Raw genomic sequence first — 18712 nt, forward strand, 5'->3', positions numbered from 1 at the left:
GTAGTCTCTTCTAACTGCAGGCTTACCTGTCATCTAAATACTATTGGTGTTGGCAGCAGGGTGGGTTTGTTTTAACACTTTTTAAAATTGGAGTATATGGCTACATGAAGGAGTTGGTGTTGTAAGACCCCCTTTTTCAAAGAGGTGTTATCCTGAATTACCTTTTGGCTTTCAGATTCAACTTTGATCCTTTTTGAATGTATCTATTTTTTTGGAAATCTTTTCCTTACTTTAAGGCACAGAACTAGAAGTCAGATCCGGGTCTAATCCTGTCTCTACCATAGACTTTAGGAAACCCACTTAGGGTATGTCTAAACTGCAATTAAAAATCCACAGCACCAAGTCTTGGAGCCCACATCAGCTGACTCAGGCTAGTGGCGCTGAGGTTGTGGGGCTAAAAATAGCAATGTAGACATTTGGGCTTGGGTTGGAGAGTGTCTCTGAGACCCTGCCCCCTTGTGCGGTCTCAGAGCCCAGCTCCAGCCCAGGCCCCAGACATCTTCGGTGCAACTTTATTATAACCCCACAGCCCAAGCCCGCTGACCTGGGCCAGCCACAGTCATGCCATGGGTCTTTTATTGCAGTGTCGTCGTATTCTTTATTCTGTATTTTGAATTTTCCTGATCTATGAAGGAGGAACACCACTCCTCTGGCGAGGATAAATTGATGTTTTTAAACATGTTGCTCTCTTGCCATGGAAGGAGCTAGAACAGTGCAAAGTACTGCACTTTAAATACACCCAGACCCGTCCAAACGCCCTCATTTTACAACAGCTTTTTACAGCAGCAGTGGCCATTTTGTTATCCATCATCTTACATCTCCTTTACCTGTGAAGCTAGGCTATCTACAATCTACTTAGTAAACTAAGGTGGACAATATTCAAGGTGTCCTTGGGTGAAATGCCGGTATACGTATGTCTACACTACCAAAAAACCACCTTGAGCCGCAAGTCCCAGAGCCCACGTCAACCGACTCAGGCTCATGCTACGGGGGCTAAAAATAACAATAAAAAAATGCTCCCACTCTGGCTCAATGTTCCCTCTAATTTTTGACAGGCCGTGTGCACAAAAAATTTCTTCTGTGCAAATTGTTGTGCTTTTGTGCAAATTTTTGTGTGCACAGTGTTTCGCCGTGTGTGCGGGGTTTAGGATCTCTGTGCGCACGCACATGCTCACAGCTTGGAGGGAACAGTGCTCTGGCTGGAGGTGGGCTCTGAGACCCACCCTCCTTGCCATGTTTCACAGCCTGGCTCCAGCCTGAGCAGCAGCATCTGTCCTTTCTATTTTTAGCCCATAGCGCAAGTCAGAGTCAGTTGACCTGAAATCTGAGACTTGCTGACATTGGTTGTGTGTGTGTGGTGTAGACATGCACATAAGGCCTTGTCTCACCATTGGTCAAAAAGCATAAAATATACAAGAGGAAGGTATAGCATAGATAAAACTTAGGAGGGCTCTGGGTTTTCTTCACTACGATGTCCTCTAACCTTGCTCTGAACAAATTGTGACATGTCCGTAAAGTTGTCTGAGCCTTATCTACACCCCAGCTTCTGTTGGAATTACCTGATGGAGCTGCACTTGTTAGGGTCTGAAAATCCTAGTCTAGACATAGCCATTGACAGCTAGCTGTCAACCAGCTGTGACACTCGGATACTTTCTGATAAAAAAGTAGCTGCCCAGGCCCTATGCCCATGGAGACTCCTAGAAGACAATGGCCACTTCAATTGTCCGGACATTTGGCACCTAGCAACAAATGACCATGGATGGCCCACCCTCCTTAGGAAGCCAACTGGGTATGATCAACTGGGGAACAAAGGGCTGGGGAGTGGCCAGGTGGGGTTGTTAAGTGTGGGCTGCTGGAGGCAGGAGAGATGATTCTGGACTGGGCTTAAGGAGGGGTCAGAGGGCTAGGGACTAACCCAAATGGACTATGTTATAACTAGGGATATAAGAGTTCAATCAGTTAACCGGTTAACCAACAAGCTTGATGCTTATCGGTTTCTGTTAATGGTTAAACTCCGCCCGGGATCCTGCAGGGCTGCTGGGCCCATGCACCTGGGGTGCTTCCCGACAGCAGCGGGGATCCCCGTGTGTGCTGGGATACCACGTGGCAGCTGAGACCCCCAGGCATGCCATGGGGCTGGCAGCAGTGGGGATCTCTGGGCGTGCTGCAGGGCTGGCAGCACTCCCTTCCCTCCCCCGCACCTGTAGTTCCCCATGTAAACATTTAAACATGTAACTGATAGAATTTTAATTGGTTTCATGGTTACTGTTTTGAAATGTTATTTACATCCTTAGTTATAACTTTCTATTCTTTATGGTAACTAAGGACTTTCTACGCTGTGTTCCAGACATCTAATAAACCTTCCTGCTTTTACAGTACTTGCTGAGAGTCACTCCAGATCAAGGAAGTTGGTGTGTATTGTTCCCTTTGGGTGTGGAAGTCTCCCGCAGGTGTCCACCTCAGGTGGACTCGCTGCAGGGAGCTGATGGCATGAAGCAGGAGCACTGAAGGCTCCAAGGTTTGGGCCCAATAGGTGGTGAACCCAAGTGATGCCCCAGTGAGACAGTGTTGTACAATTTCCACTTTTCAATTTCCTGGCTTTCAGGAAATCTTGTGGATTTAAAAAAACCAAAAAAACAAAACTACATTGTACAATTTCCCACCAGAAGTATATTCCATATATTTATAATCTTAATTCCAGTTTATCGAAGGATTTTTGTTTAGTTTATTGTTCAGTTTACTCCCACCACCCCCTGAAATATGTTGTTGTTTTTACACTGTGGATTTATACTGTAGATACATGGTTTCCTAGAATATTTGTATTATTCCTCTAAAGGTGTATAAATGCTTCCTTTTATCTGGTAGCAACAGTGATTCTGTATCTCTGCAAAAAAAGTTAAAAACAAAGATTCCTAATGGAAAACAAATATCATCTATAAAAGAACCTCTCTTTTCATCCCAGCAGAGTGAACAGAAGCCTGTCTTGTTCTAACTGAAGGAAATGTAAATTCCTATTTAATTTTTTTTGTAGTATAAATAATTGCTGAATTTGGAATCTCCTGGGTGGCTGGAGGCTTCTGAATGATACTTTTTTGTGTTTGGCCAAGTGACTAGCTCTCTCGATAATGCCAAAGTCCTGTATGCCATCTTCATGTACCTTTGTCACTATGTAAAGACAGTAATGGTGAAATCCAGTAAATCATACTTACTTAGGTGTCTCATGTTCATAAAGGCTAGCGTAGACATAGAAATTGTACTGACTTAACTAAATCCAGTTTCCAAATTTAATTGTTACATTGGTGCAAGCCCTTTGTTTGGATCCTTAAATTAGTTTGCATGGGTAATATAGATTTTTCGTTTTGTTTGTTACAAAATTGCCCAACATAGATGCTGATATTCCTTAAAGAAAAGGGAAGGAGGGGAAATAAAGGAAAATAATGGCTTTAAAAATATGTGCTTCTTTTTCATAGATGACAGTGCAGCAGGACTGTTTTGCTGCCTGCCAAAGAGCCCTTGGTCTGGGAGTTTGTCAGAGTCTTATCTGGAGCAAAACAGGATGCAAAGAGTTTAGAAAACAAACTTCAGACTTTAGGAAACGAGATGGAATTATTATCTTCAGCTCTGAATACAATGGATGGGAAACTAGAAAAGCTGGGACCCAGTGCACCACCTCGAACAAACCAATGACGCTGGGAGTAGTTGACCCACCCAGAGTTGCAGCCTTGTTGATGCTAAGCATCTTGTTTAAGGGAGTGGCCACTTCCACAGAGGTTGGACCTTCAAGAGCTGATGGCATTTTTGATGAGCAAAGCAGTGGTAGTGGATGCAAAAGGCAGAATCATTTCTGGTGGCAGCTGAGTTAGAGGAAAAACTCAGGATTTCCCTAACTGTCACTTCAGAGAGAGCACTGAGAGTGCCATGAGTAAAAATGTCATAGAAGGGATCTCATCATCCCTCCCATTTCCAGCAAAGCTCTGGGTAACCCACGACTGAGATTTTTTTCTGTTCTTGGGTAGAGCCTTTGTGAAGAGGTTCCTGGAAGAAGGTCCAGGAGGTGAATAAACATATGAAGAGAGTCCAGTAGAGAATTTCTATTTCTGTAAGAGGGTGAATGCCATTGTGACAATTGGAGATGTTTTTTATAAATAAATGTAACCCCAAATGTGTGAAAACTGGGTAAGCTTCACTTTGGATGGAAGGAGGAACATTTAGACACAATAAATCCTGCATCTTGGCAGGTGGTGACCCTTGTGGTCACTTCTAAACCTAGGTTCTATGATTTAGTTTAAACACTTCCCTTTTGGTGCTTGCTTAGTAGAGTGGTGTGTGTGTGTTTGTTCTCCGAGGGCCAAAATCAAATCTGGCCATGAATGTTTTTGAATGTGGCTGCTCTGAAGACCTTGCACATTAGAGAAATTTTCAAAGGCACAAAGGGCAGCGAGGCACCAGTCTGCAGATTTTTGAAAAGGTGTCTTTGTAGTTCTCTCCACTGTGTTCCTGTTTGTGTGGGGGAGTTCTTTAGGAAGAATTATGGGTTGCAGGTTGTTCTTATCCAAGTCAACCAAGCTTTCATTCACCTCACCTCTGGCGATACAAACAATCTGTTCTTCAGTATTAAAGATATTAAAAATAAATGGATGTGTGCTACCAGAGGCATGGAGCACTTGTGTGATTAAGAAGGCTAAATACTATTTCTGTCATTATTAGTATTGACCACTGTGGTGTGCCAAGCACTGTATGGAGGGGGTGTGGTTCTCCCATCTCCCACCCTCAAGTTGCTCACAATTTAATGTAAAAGAACACTTACACATGTAGCTTTTAAAAATTACAATGTGCTCCTTTGAAATATACCTAACACCTTCCCTCCTGAAGTCCTGATGACAAATAGCTGCAGAATACCATAGCCCTCAGCATGGAGGGATACGGCAGTGGGTTCATTTGAAGCCAGAAAGCCAAGAGAAACGTCAAGAGATGGTTTAAAAAGAGGAACTTCAGGTCTGGGAATTCTGCACCCTCAAACCTTATATTTTCAGAGAGATCCTGATCTGAGATCAAGGGGCCTTAACGTGTTTCAATAATGAGGGCTCTAGAAAACTTGGAGAAACAGTACCTAAGCACTTCCCAGGTAACATAATTGTCAGAGAGAAGTTCCTAATAAGCTTTGTTGCGTCTTGTGCTGCCCTTCCTTGTTAGGAGGGCATAAAGAAAAATTTCAATAGAAGGGGAATTTTTTTGTTTTAACTCTTTAAAAAATTATTAGGTGTCACAGGTGATGTAAGAAACATCCCTTCTATCTGTCGCTTTCCCTTGCAGCATGGGGCCCGGGTCACTTGGCTGGTTTAAACTAGAGTAAATGGTGGATTCTCTAACTTGAGGTCTTTAAATCATGCTTTGAGGACTTCAGTAACTCAGCCAGAGGTTAGGGGTCTATTACATGAGTGAATGGGTGAGGTTCTGGGTCCTGCAATGTGCGGGAGGTCAGATTAGATGATCATGATGTTCCCTGACCATCTGAGAAGACAATCTAGAGAAATGAGAAATAAGTCATGTCATTAGGGCTGCATAAACCCATTTACTTTTGTTTGTCATGACATTTTGGTTCTTTATTAACAGTTTATGGTAATTATCAACCAAAAAAAATGAACTTTTGCCGAAAGTTACACACTTCATAATGACAGGTTTCAGAGTAGCAGCCGTGTTAGTCTGTATTCGCAAAAAGAAAAGGAGTACTTGTGGCACCTTAGAGACTAACCAATTTATTTGAGCAATAGCTCACGAAAGCTTATGCTCAAATAAATTGGTTAGTCTCTAAGGTGCCACAAGTACTCCTTTTCTACAAGCCTCATTCCCCTTATTATTTATAGGCCTAGGAAAGGTGTTTGTGTCTAATTTTTTTTTTCAGTTCTGTGTCCTTTATAGCAAAGTAATATTCCCAGTCTTGTGTGTGTGTGTGTGAGAGAGAGAGAGAGAGAGAACAGTAGTCTGGGAATGGATGTGCCCCAGATCAGTTGTAGAGTGCTTTAAAACAGTGAGTGAGGCAGATGTGCTCTTCCTTTCAATACAAAAACAAAATCTCAATATGGAATGTCATGTGCTGGGAAGAAAGAGAAATTGTGCGCACCTTGAATCAAGTCTTTGTTTAGTGGCTTTTTTTTAAGTGGGAAGGAGGGGAATAATTTTTGAAAGTCACATGAATCTGTAAAATGGCAGGGAAAAATGCATTAGCTCACACATTTGTTATCAGAGAGGTTGGTAGGTCAAGAACAAAAGGAACTCTGTTTAGAGACCTGAGGTTAGTCTATTAAAACCAGCACAAATACTTCCTGAACTTTGCTTCCCTCCTCCCTGTCAGAAATAGCTGGGAGTTAACAATGTGTAGCTGGAGGTGAATTTTCCTTTAGAGAGGCAGCGATATGTGCTCACCTGAGGGCCCAGCATTTAACTCAAAGGAGGAACTAACTGAATTGCAAAACTGGAAAGACAGAAAGCCATGTTCGTTCATGGAGATCAAAATTTCAGTCCAATCTGGAACGCCACAGTGCTGCAGGTAAGAAGTTTAATGACACTGCAATGAAGAGAAGTTCAGTCTTTACCCTGCTGAGAGTTCTGATTGATTTTCATCAAATCCACTGGAATATCTAATTTCGTTAGAAAGTATCTCTTCTCCCTGCCATCCATGGTGCTCTGTGTGCATGTGTGTCTGCAGATTTTCAAAAGGTGTCTGTAGTTGTCTCCACTGCGTTCCTGTTTATGGTGGGGGAGTTCTTTCAGGAAGAATTATGGCTTGCTGGTTGTTCTGCAGCACTGAAGACAGGTTCTGTGAGAAATTGGTAATTGCTTTTAGGAGAGTCCTTTGTTTAAATATTCACTGGATAAATATGGTACAAATCCTGCCTAACTTAAAACACTTCTGTATATGTCCGTAATGAAGTCCGGTTTAAAAAGCTAGAATCTATGAACTTTCGAAAAGTGTTGTAACTTGTAAAGGCTGTACCCTGCAAGGTGGGTAATTGTCAACATCCCAGGTGGAGAATCGCAGGTTCCTACAAAAAACTGGATGTTGCCCAAATACATAGAAACAATCAGGTATTACCACACCTGAGAGCGCAGAATCCTACAGGTGGTGACCAGCTGTACGGAAATGCTAAACGATTTAATAGTTTTCTGTCTCAGAGCATATATTTGCATATTGGCACTGGAAGATCATACCACATGCAAACTGTTTTTCAGGTGTTCTCTTTTTTAACAGGGTCATAGTTTTGGAAGTTGTTTAATTTTTAGCAGCACTGGTTAGTGTTACGCTGTAGAGCACCGTTCACCTGTTGTGAACAAGCAAGCTGTGCTGGTAGAGAACTCAGAGCCGGCGTAAGGAGATATCTAGGGGTCCCTCCAAAGCCATTTGATTTGGATCCTCTGCTGCCAGGTCAGTGATTGTGTGTCACCTTCCCTGAACTGCTGTGCTATACCTGATGGGAAGGGAACGAGCACAGGAGAACAAGTGTTGAGTTCAGAACAGGCTGTTGGCCCGCACCATGCACTGTGGCACTGGAGCCTGCGTAGGTGGCTTCGGATTCACCCAGCGTTGTCTGAAACACCCCTGAAGTTTTAATGCCACTATTAAGGTATCGTAGGTAGTGTTCAGAGAGAGGAAATGGATGTTTGTTTCCTCAATGCAAAGCGAATGTTTGTGGTGTTGTCGCTTCTGCTTAACTCTGTCTTTTGGTTTTGGTTTTGTTATGGAGGTTTTTGTACAGTTGGTGGGCCTTTACTCCAGAAAGAAGTGTCTTCTCTGTTTGTGCCACCTAACTAAATGGGCTTTGTTGGTTCTTGTTGTTAGCCAGCAATGGAGATCCATCAGAATGGAGATCGGTATGAAACTGGAAATACCCTTGGCAGGTATTTTGTGTGACTGTACAGCTAGCAAAGGGATGGCTGATCTCAAATGGCCTCCCATTGTTTTCACTGTGTAATCAATGCAGGCATTAACCTAAAAATACACAGTTTACTAGGAAAACAAAGATTTTCATAGTTCCTAGTTTCTGTGGTCAGGGACAATAGCATTTCAAGTCTGGATTTTAGAATACATAAGAACGGCCATACTGGGTCAGACCAAAGGTCCATCTAGCCCAGTATCCTGTCTCCTGACAGTGGCCAATGCCAAGTGCTCCAAAGAGAATAAACAGAACAGGTAATCGTCAAGTGAGCCATCCCTGGTTACCCAATACAGATAGCTTTTTATTGAGTCCCCATATTTTTCGGGGGTGGGGCAGGAATGACTGCACAGTAATAAAACAGCACTTGCTGGGAATATCTTTCCTCTGATTAGTGCTGTTAATAACATTATTGCTATTTTACACTACTGTACCTCCTGCTATGTGAAGAACTTAAAATGCTTTACAGGCATCAGTGAATTTACATTTTCCACAAAAACATTCTCTCCATTTTACAGATGGGGAAAGTAAAGCACAGAAAGAGCAAATGACTAACTCCAGGTCACACAGGAAGTACATGGCAGATATGAAAATAGCACCCAGGCTCATGACTTAACCATAAGTGATCTTTCCTCCTGCATTAGACCATTCTAGCAGATTTTGCTATAGACCATTTTACTTGGTTTTGGTTTTCTGAGGTGGGGTTTCTTCCTTCACCCCACTCTTTGCCCTGTCTTTTATCCATTGCAGAATGCAACTATGTAGTATGGCCTAAAACAGAGGTTAGCAACCTTCAGCACATGGTCGATCAGGGTAATCCGCTGGCAGGCTGCAAGACATTTTCTTTACGTTGACTGTCCACAGGCACGGCCCCCCGAAACTCTCAGTGGTCATGGTTCGCCATTCCCGGCCAATGGGAGTTGTGGGAAGTGGCAGCCAGCACGTCCCTGTGGCCCGCACCACTTCCTGCAGCTCCCATTGGCCGGGAATGGCAAACCACGGCCACTGGGAGCTGCAGGGGGGCCGTGTCTGCGGATGGTCAACGTAAACAAAATGTCTCACAGCCTGCCAGCAGATTACCTTGATGGGCCACGTGCCAAAGGTTGCCGACCCCGGCCTAGAATTTTTGCAGTAGGTAAAACTCACTTGCTCTGAATCTTGGGGTACACCCAGCTGTCTTCCAGTTACGCTCTTCTCTTGACTGATGGAGACAATTTTGGGAGCGCAGATCTGCACAGTAATCTATCCCTCCCCACCCCACCTGAAAAAAGAAACCAAACAAGAGATCTGCAAGCTTCCAGAGGCTGTGTGGCATTCCAAGGGGTAGACATAGCAGAGTTTTATTTTTTCATTGGATTAGGGTCCCTTCCCACATCACTGGGCCACACCTGTGTGAATGTGTGATCTTTCTGGCATGAGAAATACAAATTGCTCTTCTCCAGGATATGAATTAGTTGGGGGCTTTGCAACAGCTTGAGTACACTTGGGTACATTATCTAGAACTACAGAATAGAAGACAGTTTTTAAAATAAGGATTCTTTGTACTTACGATAACTTCATGGCATTAAAGGTACTTTCCAAACGTTACCTAATCCTCACCATATGTCCATACCCTTTTGGATTATAGGCTAAAAGCCCAGTTTTTAAAAGTTCTCCTCTGATTTTTGGGTACCTCAGTATTTCAGTGCCCAGGTTGAGATGGCGAGGACCCAATTATTTTCAGAAGTAATGAGGACTTGCAGCTCCCCTTGACTTTAGAGTTTTAGGTGCTCAGCACCTCTGAAAACTAGGCCATAAATGTCACAAGTTGAGCATGCAAAACTTGAGACTACTTTTGAAAACTTTTGTCCCTTTGTGTTACCTCTGGCAAGTCACAATGTGTCAGCAGAGATGGAATAAGAATTCTCGTGTTCTTGTGTCTGTGCTCAGTCCACCCAAGGATGCTGCCTCCATAAATAAAATACATGTTCTGAATACAGGTCAGTCGGAAACCTTTGTACTCTCCTTTCCAAATTCAAATATCAATCCAATTTTGGAATCTTTTTTCTTTCCACTGGATCCATTGGGTCACCTCCCACCACCGTTTACAGTAACTCGTAGAGTTGGATTTTCAGGGGGTCTCCTCTTCCCTTGATGTGAATATGTAATTACTAATATATTGCAGCCCATTTTTCAGTGGAACTGGTGCATGGCTGCATCTCTGCTATCTTTTTGACCCCCCAAAAAACCCAAAACAGATGGAATATTTATTATCAACTTGTTCTAAAATGTCCCATTGTTTTATCCTATCTCCGTGGGTATATTACTGCATTTGTGTCACACATTTCCTCCATTACGTCCTTCGTGCAGCAGGGCACTCAATGGCCTGATTACCAGACCCTGAAAGCCTGCATGATGGCACTCCAGATAAGCAGAGAAATGCAGCTGTGCAGCCATTGCCGTGTACTATATGTACAGAATTCTCTACCACGAGCAGCGCTCAAACTGCAGGGACCAAAAGATTTTAAAGCCTTTGAGTAGGAGATAATTTGACCGTGAAATGTGTAAACATGGCAACATGGGGAAAAGTAGAGCAGCTCTCGGATACAGACCATACAGGAATTTTAACAGCAATATATGTTGTATAGAATACAACAGGCATGCCACAGGTTTAAAAACAAACAAACAAAAAAGTGGCAGATAGTGGAATTAACTGCCAAAATTGTAAGGCCTTTCCTTGCCAGAGAGGACTGTCAAAAGCGCCTGGAGCAGAGCTGAGGACTCTTTTTCTTGACCTTTTTATAAACACTGAAGGATTTAGCAAGTAAATTATTTTAATGATCTGGATGATGGGATGAATTGCTCCCTCAGCAAGTTCGCAGATGACAGTAAGCTGAGGGGAGAGGTAGATACGAGGGAGGGTAGGGATAGGGTCCAGAGTGACCTAGACAAATTGGAGGATTGGGCCAAAAGAAATCTGAGGTTCAGCAAGGACAAGTGCAGGGTCCTGCACTTAGGAAGGAAGAATCTCATGCACTGCTACAGGCTGGGGACCGACTGGCTAAGCAGCAGTTCTACAGAAAGGAACCTGGGGATTACAGTGGATGAGAAGCTGGATATGAGTCGTCAGTTTTCCCTTGTTGCCAAGAAGGCTAACGGCATATTGGGCTGCATTAGTAGGAGCATTGCCAGCAGATAGAGGGAAGTGATTATTCCTCTCTATTCGGCACTGGTGAGGCCACATCTGGAGTATTGCGTCCAGTTTTGGTCCCCCCACTACAGAAAGGATGTGGACAAATTAAAGAGAGGCCAGCAGAGGTCAACGAAAATTATTAGGAGGCTGGGGCACATGACTTACGAGGAGAGGCTGAGGGAACTGGGGTTATTTAGTCTGTAGAAGAGAAGAGTGAGGGGGGATTTGATAGCAGCCTTCAACTACCTGAAGGGGGAATCCAAAGAGGATGGAGCTCGGCTGTTCTCCGTGGTGGTAGATGACAGAACAAGAAGCGATGGTCTCAAGTTGCAGTGAGGGATGTCTAGATTGGATATTAGGAAACACTATTTCACTAGGAGGGTGGTGAAGCACTGGAATGGGTTACCTAGGGAGGTGGTGGAATCTCCATCCTTAAAGGTTTTTAAGGCCCAGCTTGACAAAGCCTTGGCTGGGATGGTTTAGTTGGTGTTGGTCCTGCTTTGAGCAGGGGATTGGACTAGATGACTTCCTGAGGTCTCTTCCAACCCTAATATTCTATGATTCTAAAAGCCAAAGCTGAGACTCCTCCCATGAAAGGAGAAGACATACATTGTACATACAGTCCCTACCTGCCAGGGATGATGGGAGGTGGAATCAGTTAATGTGTGTGACATGCTTTGAGATCCACAGATGAAAAGTGTGAGGTATTGCTACATCTAAGGACAGTGTTTGATGCTTTTACATCAGGGGTCAGCAACCTTTCAGAATTGGTTTGCCGAGTCTTCATTTATTTACTCTAATTTAAGGTTTCGTGTGCCAGTAATGCATTTTAATGTTTTTATAAGGTCTCCTTCTGTAAGTTTATAATATATATAATAATATATAACTAAACTATTGTTGTATGTAAAGTAAATAAGGTTTTTAAAATGTTTAAGAAGGTTCATTTAAAATTAAATTAAAATGCAGAGTCCCCCGGACCGGTGGCCAGGACCCGGGCAGCGTGAGTGCCACTGAAAATCAGCTCGCATGCTGCCTTTGGCACACATGCCATAGGTTGCCTACCCCATTTTACACAATAGATGAATTCCTTGGGAATGCAACACTGCAGAATTCCCTTAGTGTAGGAATGGTCAAAGGTTCAGACTTTGTGCCCATTCAGTGTCTGGCCTGGATTCAGCGAGTGCCATAAAGTGCAGCTCCCAGGAGCTCCTCCTCTCCTGAAGTGGGGCATAGAAGGCACACATCTGAGGAACAGCTGTGTGTTCCTGGCCTTCTGCACTCTTCTCCCCCCCCCACCTCCCGGATCAGGAGCACAGCAAAAGTGGAGACCACTGCCAGAGTCTTAACAGTTGCTCAGATGCTGCTGTCAGTGGGAGCTGTTGTATTCCCCTGTCCCAGGCTGCAAAACCTCCTTTTGGTCTCTGTGGAACTCCCATGCCCATGTACTCTACTGATGCTTCGTATTAGGACTGAGTTTGTCCCAAAATATGGGGTTGTAGCAGGAAGGGAAGGCTAATACAGAGAGAACTCTTCCTATTAATGCTGTTCTGTAGCAACTGGTAGGCCTGGACTCTGATAGTGGAAGCAGAACAATACATTTGATGATTTGTATGACTACTCTCCCTTATAGCCTGTGTTGGTGGGTGCATTATTCCATCTGATCCACAGCACCACGGGTTTAACTATCCCATACTTGAAGGCATGGAAGTATATATTGCTACCACCAAGAATGCCTTTCTCATGGCCTGAAGAAAGCTTGTTTAATTGTGTAAGGCTTCATTTCAAAGGAGATGCTAATTATTCATTTAGCATATATAAGATTTTGCTGCTTTTTTAAACCCTTCTTGTATTTTTGTTAACCCTCCTTGTATTGCTTTTTAGCCCTGAAGCTTACCTACAGTAACTCAGGACATGTTTAAGAAAGGAAATGGGAATTTCAGTTAAACTTTATCTTACTAGATAAAAACTTACTCAACTTTTTATTAATGTATTGTATTTACTTAAATGGAGGTAAAATATTCACAATAATCCATTTGCATTCTGTACATGGAATATCTACTTGTCTGTATGATCCCTTATCAAGCATTAAGAGCAGATCTTACGTGCCATGTTGTATCAGGGATTTCTTTGAAAATGTGCTTATATCTTGCCTGTTAATATAAGAGCAATCTTTGTCAGAGGGAGCCCGCAAATGGTTTTATATAGTTGCTGTGGACAGCTGTTTAAATGCAGCTGTAAAAGGAACTTTGGGCTAAGTTGAAATGCAAGATTTCGCCAGGATATATTTTAACTTTGTAACAGTTTTAGTCCTTGCTTTTGGAAAGGGAGAACTAGGTATAACATATAAGCCTGTCTTCCCCGCATTTTGTCTTGAGGTTTAATATTTAATCTGTGCAGTGAAATGTAAAACACAGTCCTGCACACTGCTGCTTCTAAGGAACACTTGGGTTATCAAGCAGTTGAAGTGTGTGTGTGTGTGTAACAGGGTTCATGACCTGCCCCTCTTCCTGGGCCCCAATTGCTCTCCCTAGTAAGACTCAGAGGCTTCAGGTTGTGCAACACCCGTGTCTTTATTTATGTAAACTTGTCCCACCACCAGTGTCCATCTATATACAAGCTTTACAGGCAGAGTCAGCCTTCAGCTAGGAGGCCTCCAACTCCCTCCTTGACTGACTTCTCCCTTCCTGCCCCCCGGCCTTCTGGCTCCCTCCCAGCCTTTATAGTCCTTGGCTTGTCAGGCCAGCAGGTGTTGCCAATCCTCGGGGGTGTGTGTGTGTGTGTGTGTATTTTTTACTTTTGAGATTACATACAAATTAGATTAAAGGAAAACATAATATATGCCCACCAAAGCAAGGTTTTGCATAATTAGGTAGAGATTACGTATCAGAGAAGGTTTGTTTCAAATATACAGAGAAGCCAGTGGCAGGAATCTTTTGAGACTATACATCAGTGGTCCCCAAACTTTTTACCTTGCGCTCCCCTCTTACCCCTGTCTCCACCCAGCCAGGAGTGGGGCCGTGGCTCTGGGAAGGGGGACACAGACAGGGGCAAGGGGATTGAGTCTGGAGGTGGGAGCACAACATCAGCTGGGAGCCAAGGCCAGCAGCCAGGGCCCTGGGCGTGGGGCCAGCAGCCGCGGCAAAGAGTGGATCCCTGGGTGTGGGGCCGGGAGCTAGGAACCCGGATGTGGGGCCAGCAGCCAGGAGTGGATGGATCCCTGCACACAGGGCTGAGAGCGGAGCAAATCCTTGGGTGTGGGGCTGGTGGCCAGGACCAAGAGCAGAGCAGAGTGGATCTCCCTTCCTGACCCCAGGGGGCTGGTCCAGGCCCCGGCTGAGCCCCTCCACCACCCCCCGGAACATTCCTCTGTGCCCCCCGTAGGGGGCGCACACCACAGATTGGGGACCTCTGCTATAAATAATAAAAGTAAACCATATGCATAGTGCTATATAAAACAGGAATCTAAGCATTAGTCAGAATCACTGTTAGAAAAAATTGATAGCCTTCTGTTTCTAATGCCAAGAAGTGTGTTCAGAGCTTAATCAGAACATAAATAAAAAATCTTTCATTATATAGTAACTTCCAAAGCATACCAGAGCCTGTCACATGTTTTGCAAAAATTAGGAATGTTCAGGTCTCCCTTCTTTCCATTAATGAGAGATTTAACATATAATTTCAATAAAAAGAAGCTTTTTACCTTATACATAAAGCAAATAACAGCATGGGAGATTCCTTAGGGGTAGAATTTATTTTTATATATCTGTTTTGTATTACATGGATATTAAAAAGTGAACATTTACAAACAGAGATTACAGTTAAAATATTTCTTATTGTAATTGCAGGGGGAACTGATAAGTGTCTCAGATGTCAATAGTTAACATTTGCTACTTTGTGCTAAAAAGCTGACTTTTCAACAGCAGCCAGTGTATTCAAATTGGATGTGAAGTGATGAGTGAGGTAGTTGTGTGTGTGAAGTTTTTCCGAACTTTTATTTAAAATATTACAAGAATATGCATAGACTTCTCCCTTTATTTCAGTAACATTCCTTCTTAGCAGGGATGTCTCTATACCTATATGATAACAAAGGCTACAAAATCATCCAGTAGGAGTAAGTCTGTTATTTATTTTGAAGTGATTGATTGGTTCCCTTTTCTTTTCTTAAGTGATCAGAGTTCTATGTGCTTTTGCTTGTCCTGTTATCATGGACATGGACATGGGGTGTTTTATTGTGTTAGAGACATTGCCATCTGTCTGTAGTTAAAGTTGCAATTACATTTCCATTATAAAATCCTGTTTTAGTCTTCTTACCACTTTTGTCTGGAAAATTGGTTTGGCCGGAACATTGTCATGCATTGAAAGCAAAAGAGAGTGTCTTCTGCAAAATGTGAAGAAATTTTTATGAGACTGTTTGAGTTCCAAATCATTTAATTTAAAAAAAAAAAAAAAAAAAAGCTTCAAAATTTTGTCTTGTCTACCACTTCGACTACTTCTATTTCAAAAACAGCTGATTGCTCTTTCAAACTTTCCACATAGTTACATGTCCTTGAACTGTTGTAATGAAATGTTTCTTTATACTGGATCAGAAATGTTTATCCTGTGGGCGGAGTAAGATTGCCATGTTCTTAACTGTTTTATGTGCTTTGGTTTTCTAGATGATGTGATAGACTAGTGACCGTAACTGCATTTATTTTTTTTATGAAATATTTGTTTTTAAGGATTTGGGGGTTTTAATTTTTTTATGATTGTAATGCTGTTTTCGAGCATAGTACTTATGTGCTTTAAAACTCTTTTAAAAGACTGGGGGGCGTTATTGGGAAGTTGTCTTTCTTGAAAAAGAGATGGAGAGTTTGTTTTGGACTTCATAACCGAAAGCTGTAAATAGTATTATTGAAAGACTTTCTTTTAACCTAGTGGGAAAACACAGATAAAAATATTCCACTGAAATTTGCAATTGGATCTATAGACAAACATTGGCAGCTGTGGACATAGTGTTGACATGCCCTCATATTGCCTGTTGGAACGTTCTCTTGTATCAGGTTTCTTATTTCCTGTGTAGCAGAGCAGTTCCAATCTGGAACAGAAGTTTGTTGGCCTCATAAACCAAGAGGCTGGCTTGTTTTAAATACTGTCACCACAAAAGAGCGCTGAGGAAGTCTGTATTATTGGAAATATTCTGTCCAACGGTGAAATGTGACCAGCTCCTGACCAACACGGCTACCACAAAAACCTCCTTTTTTTTAGAAATGGAAGTCTAGTCTGTGCTAGCAGTTGGCTTAATTTGTATTAGCACTAAAAATTCATCCAGTTCTTCTACCATTCCTCCTTCTCGTATTTCAATAGTAGACGCAGACATAGTTGCTTTCCTATTGGTATTGTAGTAGGGGAGTGCAAATAATTCTCTCCAACGTACTGTGCTAACGTATCTCTAAGCAAACATCAGAGGCCATGCTGCAGTGAGCACTGAGCTTCTACTTTTCCCAGGGCTGACCTCCGATCTCCTCTGCCCTCATTCTACCCATACTCCTGGGGCCTCGTTAAGATTCTACCCATCACTTATAGGAAGTAAGGTCCCAATCCAGCAACATACTAACATACTAAAGCACGTACTTTATGCCTATGAGTATGTTTTTTAAAGTGTTTAATTTTAAGGTTAGTGAAAGCCTCTTTCCCTTGTTATCTAGCTAGTTGGCGAAGGTCTCGCCGCCACTTGAGCAGCATTAAACTGGCCTACCTGATCTCATCATCTTGGTGACTTAGGCTCTGGTCCTGTAAGGATTTACATACATGCTTAACTTTGACATTAGGAGTGTGTTTTGGAGAAAATTATTGGAGAGTCAGTGGGTCTACTCACAAGCATAAAGCTGAGCACATCTTTGCTATGTGAGGCCTTAGAATCATAGAATATCAGGGTTGGAAGGGACCTCAGGAGATCATCTAGTCCAACCCCCTGCTCAAAGCAGGGCCAATCCCCAATTTTTCCCCAGATCCCTAAATGGCCCCCTCAAGGACTGAACCCACAACCCTCCCCCCCAAAAATTCTAACCACAAGACCACTCTAGCTCAGTGTTTAAGCGCTTCTTGTTTTCTTGTGGCTGCAACCTCAGTGGACCTAGCGTACAAACAGAAAGTGTATGGCTCAAATGGCGATGGGGCTAAGCGACCTGCCGACTAATGGACAAAACAATGTTTTGTTTGAATTGGTTGTGATCTCATAGAGCCAATGTGTGGAAAGTAAGTGAATGGACTGAACTGATGAACTTCTACCTGCTTTCACAAGGTAAAAGTCCTTCCCTTATACTCGAGACAATGGCTCTTGCATTTTAACATACCCTTTCCCTGTCTCACACTGCTGGCATAGAGCTTTCTGTCCTTAGAGTGTTGCACACTAAGTAGGTGCTTTCGTATACGTTCCTTGCAGTATAACTTAGTCTTACGTGTTATTAGAGGCACCCAACAGTGTGAGAAACTGCGGGTGGATTCATACGTTATTCACCTTACAACAAAGGCTGCACAGTTTTCAAAGGTAGAAGCTGGATTGAAAAATGTTAGTCAGCAAATGACTGTGTGTGTGTGTGTCTTAGTCACTTGCGATAAATTACCCAAGAGTTGATGCTGATTTTGCACAACAGAAAGAAATTGGAGGCCTCTGGAGGAATATATGCACACAGCAGTTAGAAAACACAAATTATATCGCACCTCACACACATTCACTTGCTAGAAAACTCTTGTGCTATAAGGGTGGGATGGAAAAGAAGCCTCGTGCTCTCCTTAACGAAGTTTCCACAGAGGTCCCCAGACATCAGTTTTCAAAATGAAGTAAGAGCTTGGGTTTGATCCTGATCTCATTTGTACCAGTGTAACTCCAAAGAAATCAATCAAGTTTTTCTGGTTTAAATCTGAGTGAAGTGAAATCAGAGTCAGGCCTACCCTCTTCTGGGAATTTTCTCAATGTATACAGAACGCAGGTGGCTTTTACCACCATGTCATCTAGACCTAGTAAAAATGTGTCCTCTCTATGCTAATATTCTCACCTTTTGCTAGCACTGAGGCTGCTGCACTGATGGTGATAGAGCCATGGGAGACCCTGAAAAATGCTAATGTAGTGGAGGTTTATGGTGCTTGAAGTGTTGCACTGGACTCCATTTCTTCTCCCCCAAGACTCCATGAGATGAACAGCTCTTAGGTGACTCTTCAAAGACCATAAGTGACCATGCATGGTGCTTCTTCCAGCAGTCTACTGGACTGGATGGCATACCTCATCCAGTGTGTTAGGGGGCTTATTCCTTCACCCACTTACTTCCCTGGTCCTTCTCGCATGAACAGAGAGCAACAATACCCGAAGTCCAAAGGTGCAAACAATTCGATGTTTATTGGGGTGAACTTCCAGCAAGCATGATTCCAGTTTCCTTCCTTAGTATCCTCCTTCCCAGCTCTGACACCACAGAGCCTCACACCTGTGTCCCTGTTCCCATTTCTGCCCTTTGCCAAACATTATTCCAATTTCCTTACCCCCATTCCCTGTTCCCATTTCCCTCTTTAGCAAAACATGATTCCATTTTCCCTCTTTAGCAAAACATGATTCCAATTTCCCCACCCCCATTCCCTGTTC

The 18712-nt window shown here is 43.0% G+C and overlaps 1 protein-coding gene across 6 annotated transcripts in view; it reads left to right on the plus strand.

Moving 5' to 3' along the window:
• The window catches only part of RAB11FIP3 (RAB11 family interacting protein 3), a 165828-nt gene that overhangs the window by 101696 nt on the left and 45420 nt on the right, over positions 1-18712 (plus strand). The window contains exon 1 of one of the 6 annotated variants that reach the window (XM_043523608.1): positions 6358-6547. The exons of 4 other annotated variants lie outside the window; for them this stretch is intronic. In XM_043523608.1, coding sequence (XP_043379543.1) covers positions 6491-6547 — 57 coding nt within the window. In that variant the 5' untranslated portion in view covers positions 6358-6490. Of the gene's footprint in view, positions 1-6357; positions 6548-7400; positions 7424-18712 lie in introns of those variants that run through there. One more of the 6 variants, XM_043523609.1, reaches the window with a different exon arrangement.

This window comes from Chelonia mydas, chromosome 10, assembly GCF_015237465.2.
Source record: "Chelonia mydas isolate rCheMyd1 chromosome 10, rCheMyd1.pri.v2, whole genome shotgun sequence".
Taxonomy (NCBI): Eukaryota; Metazoa; Chordata; order Testudines; family Cheloniidae; genus Chelonia; species Chelonia mydas.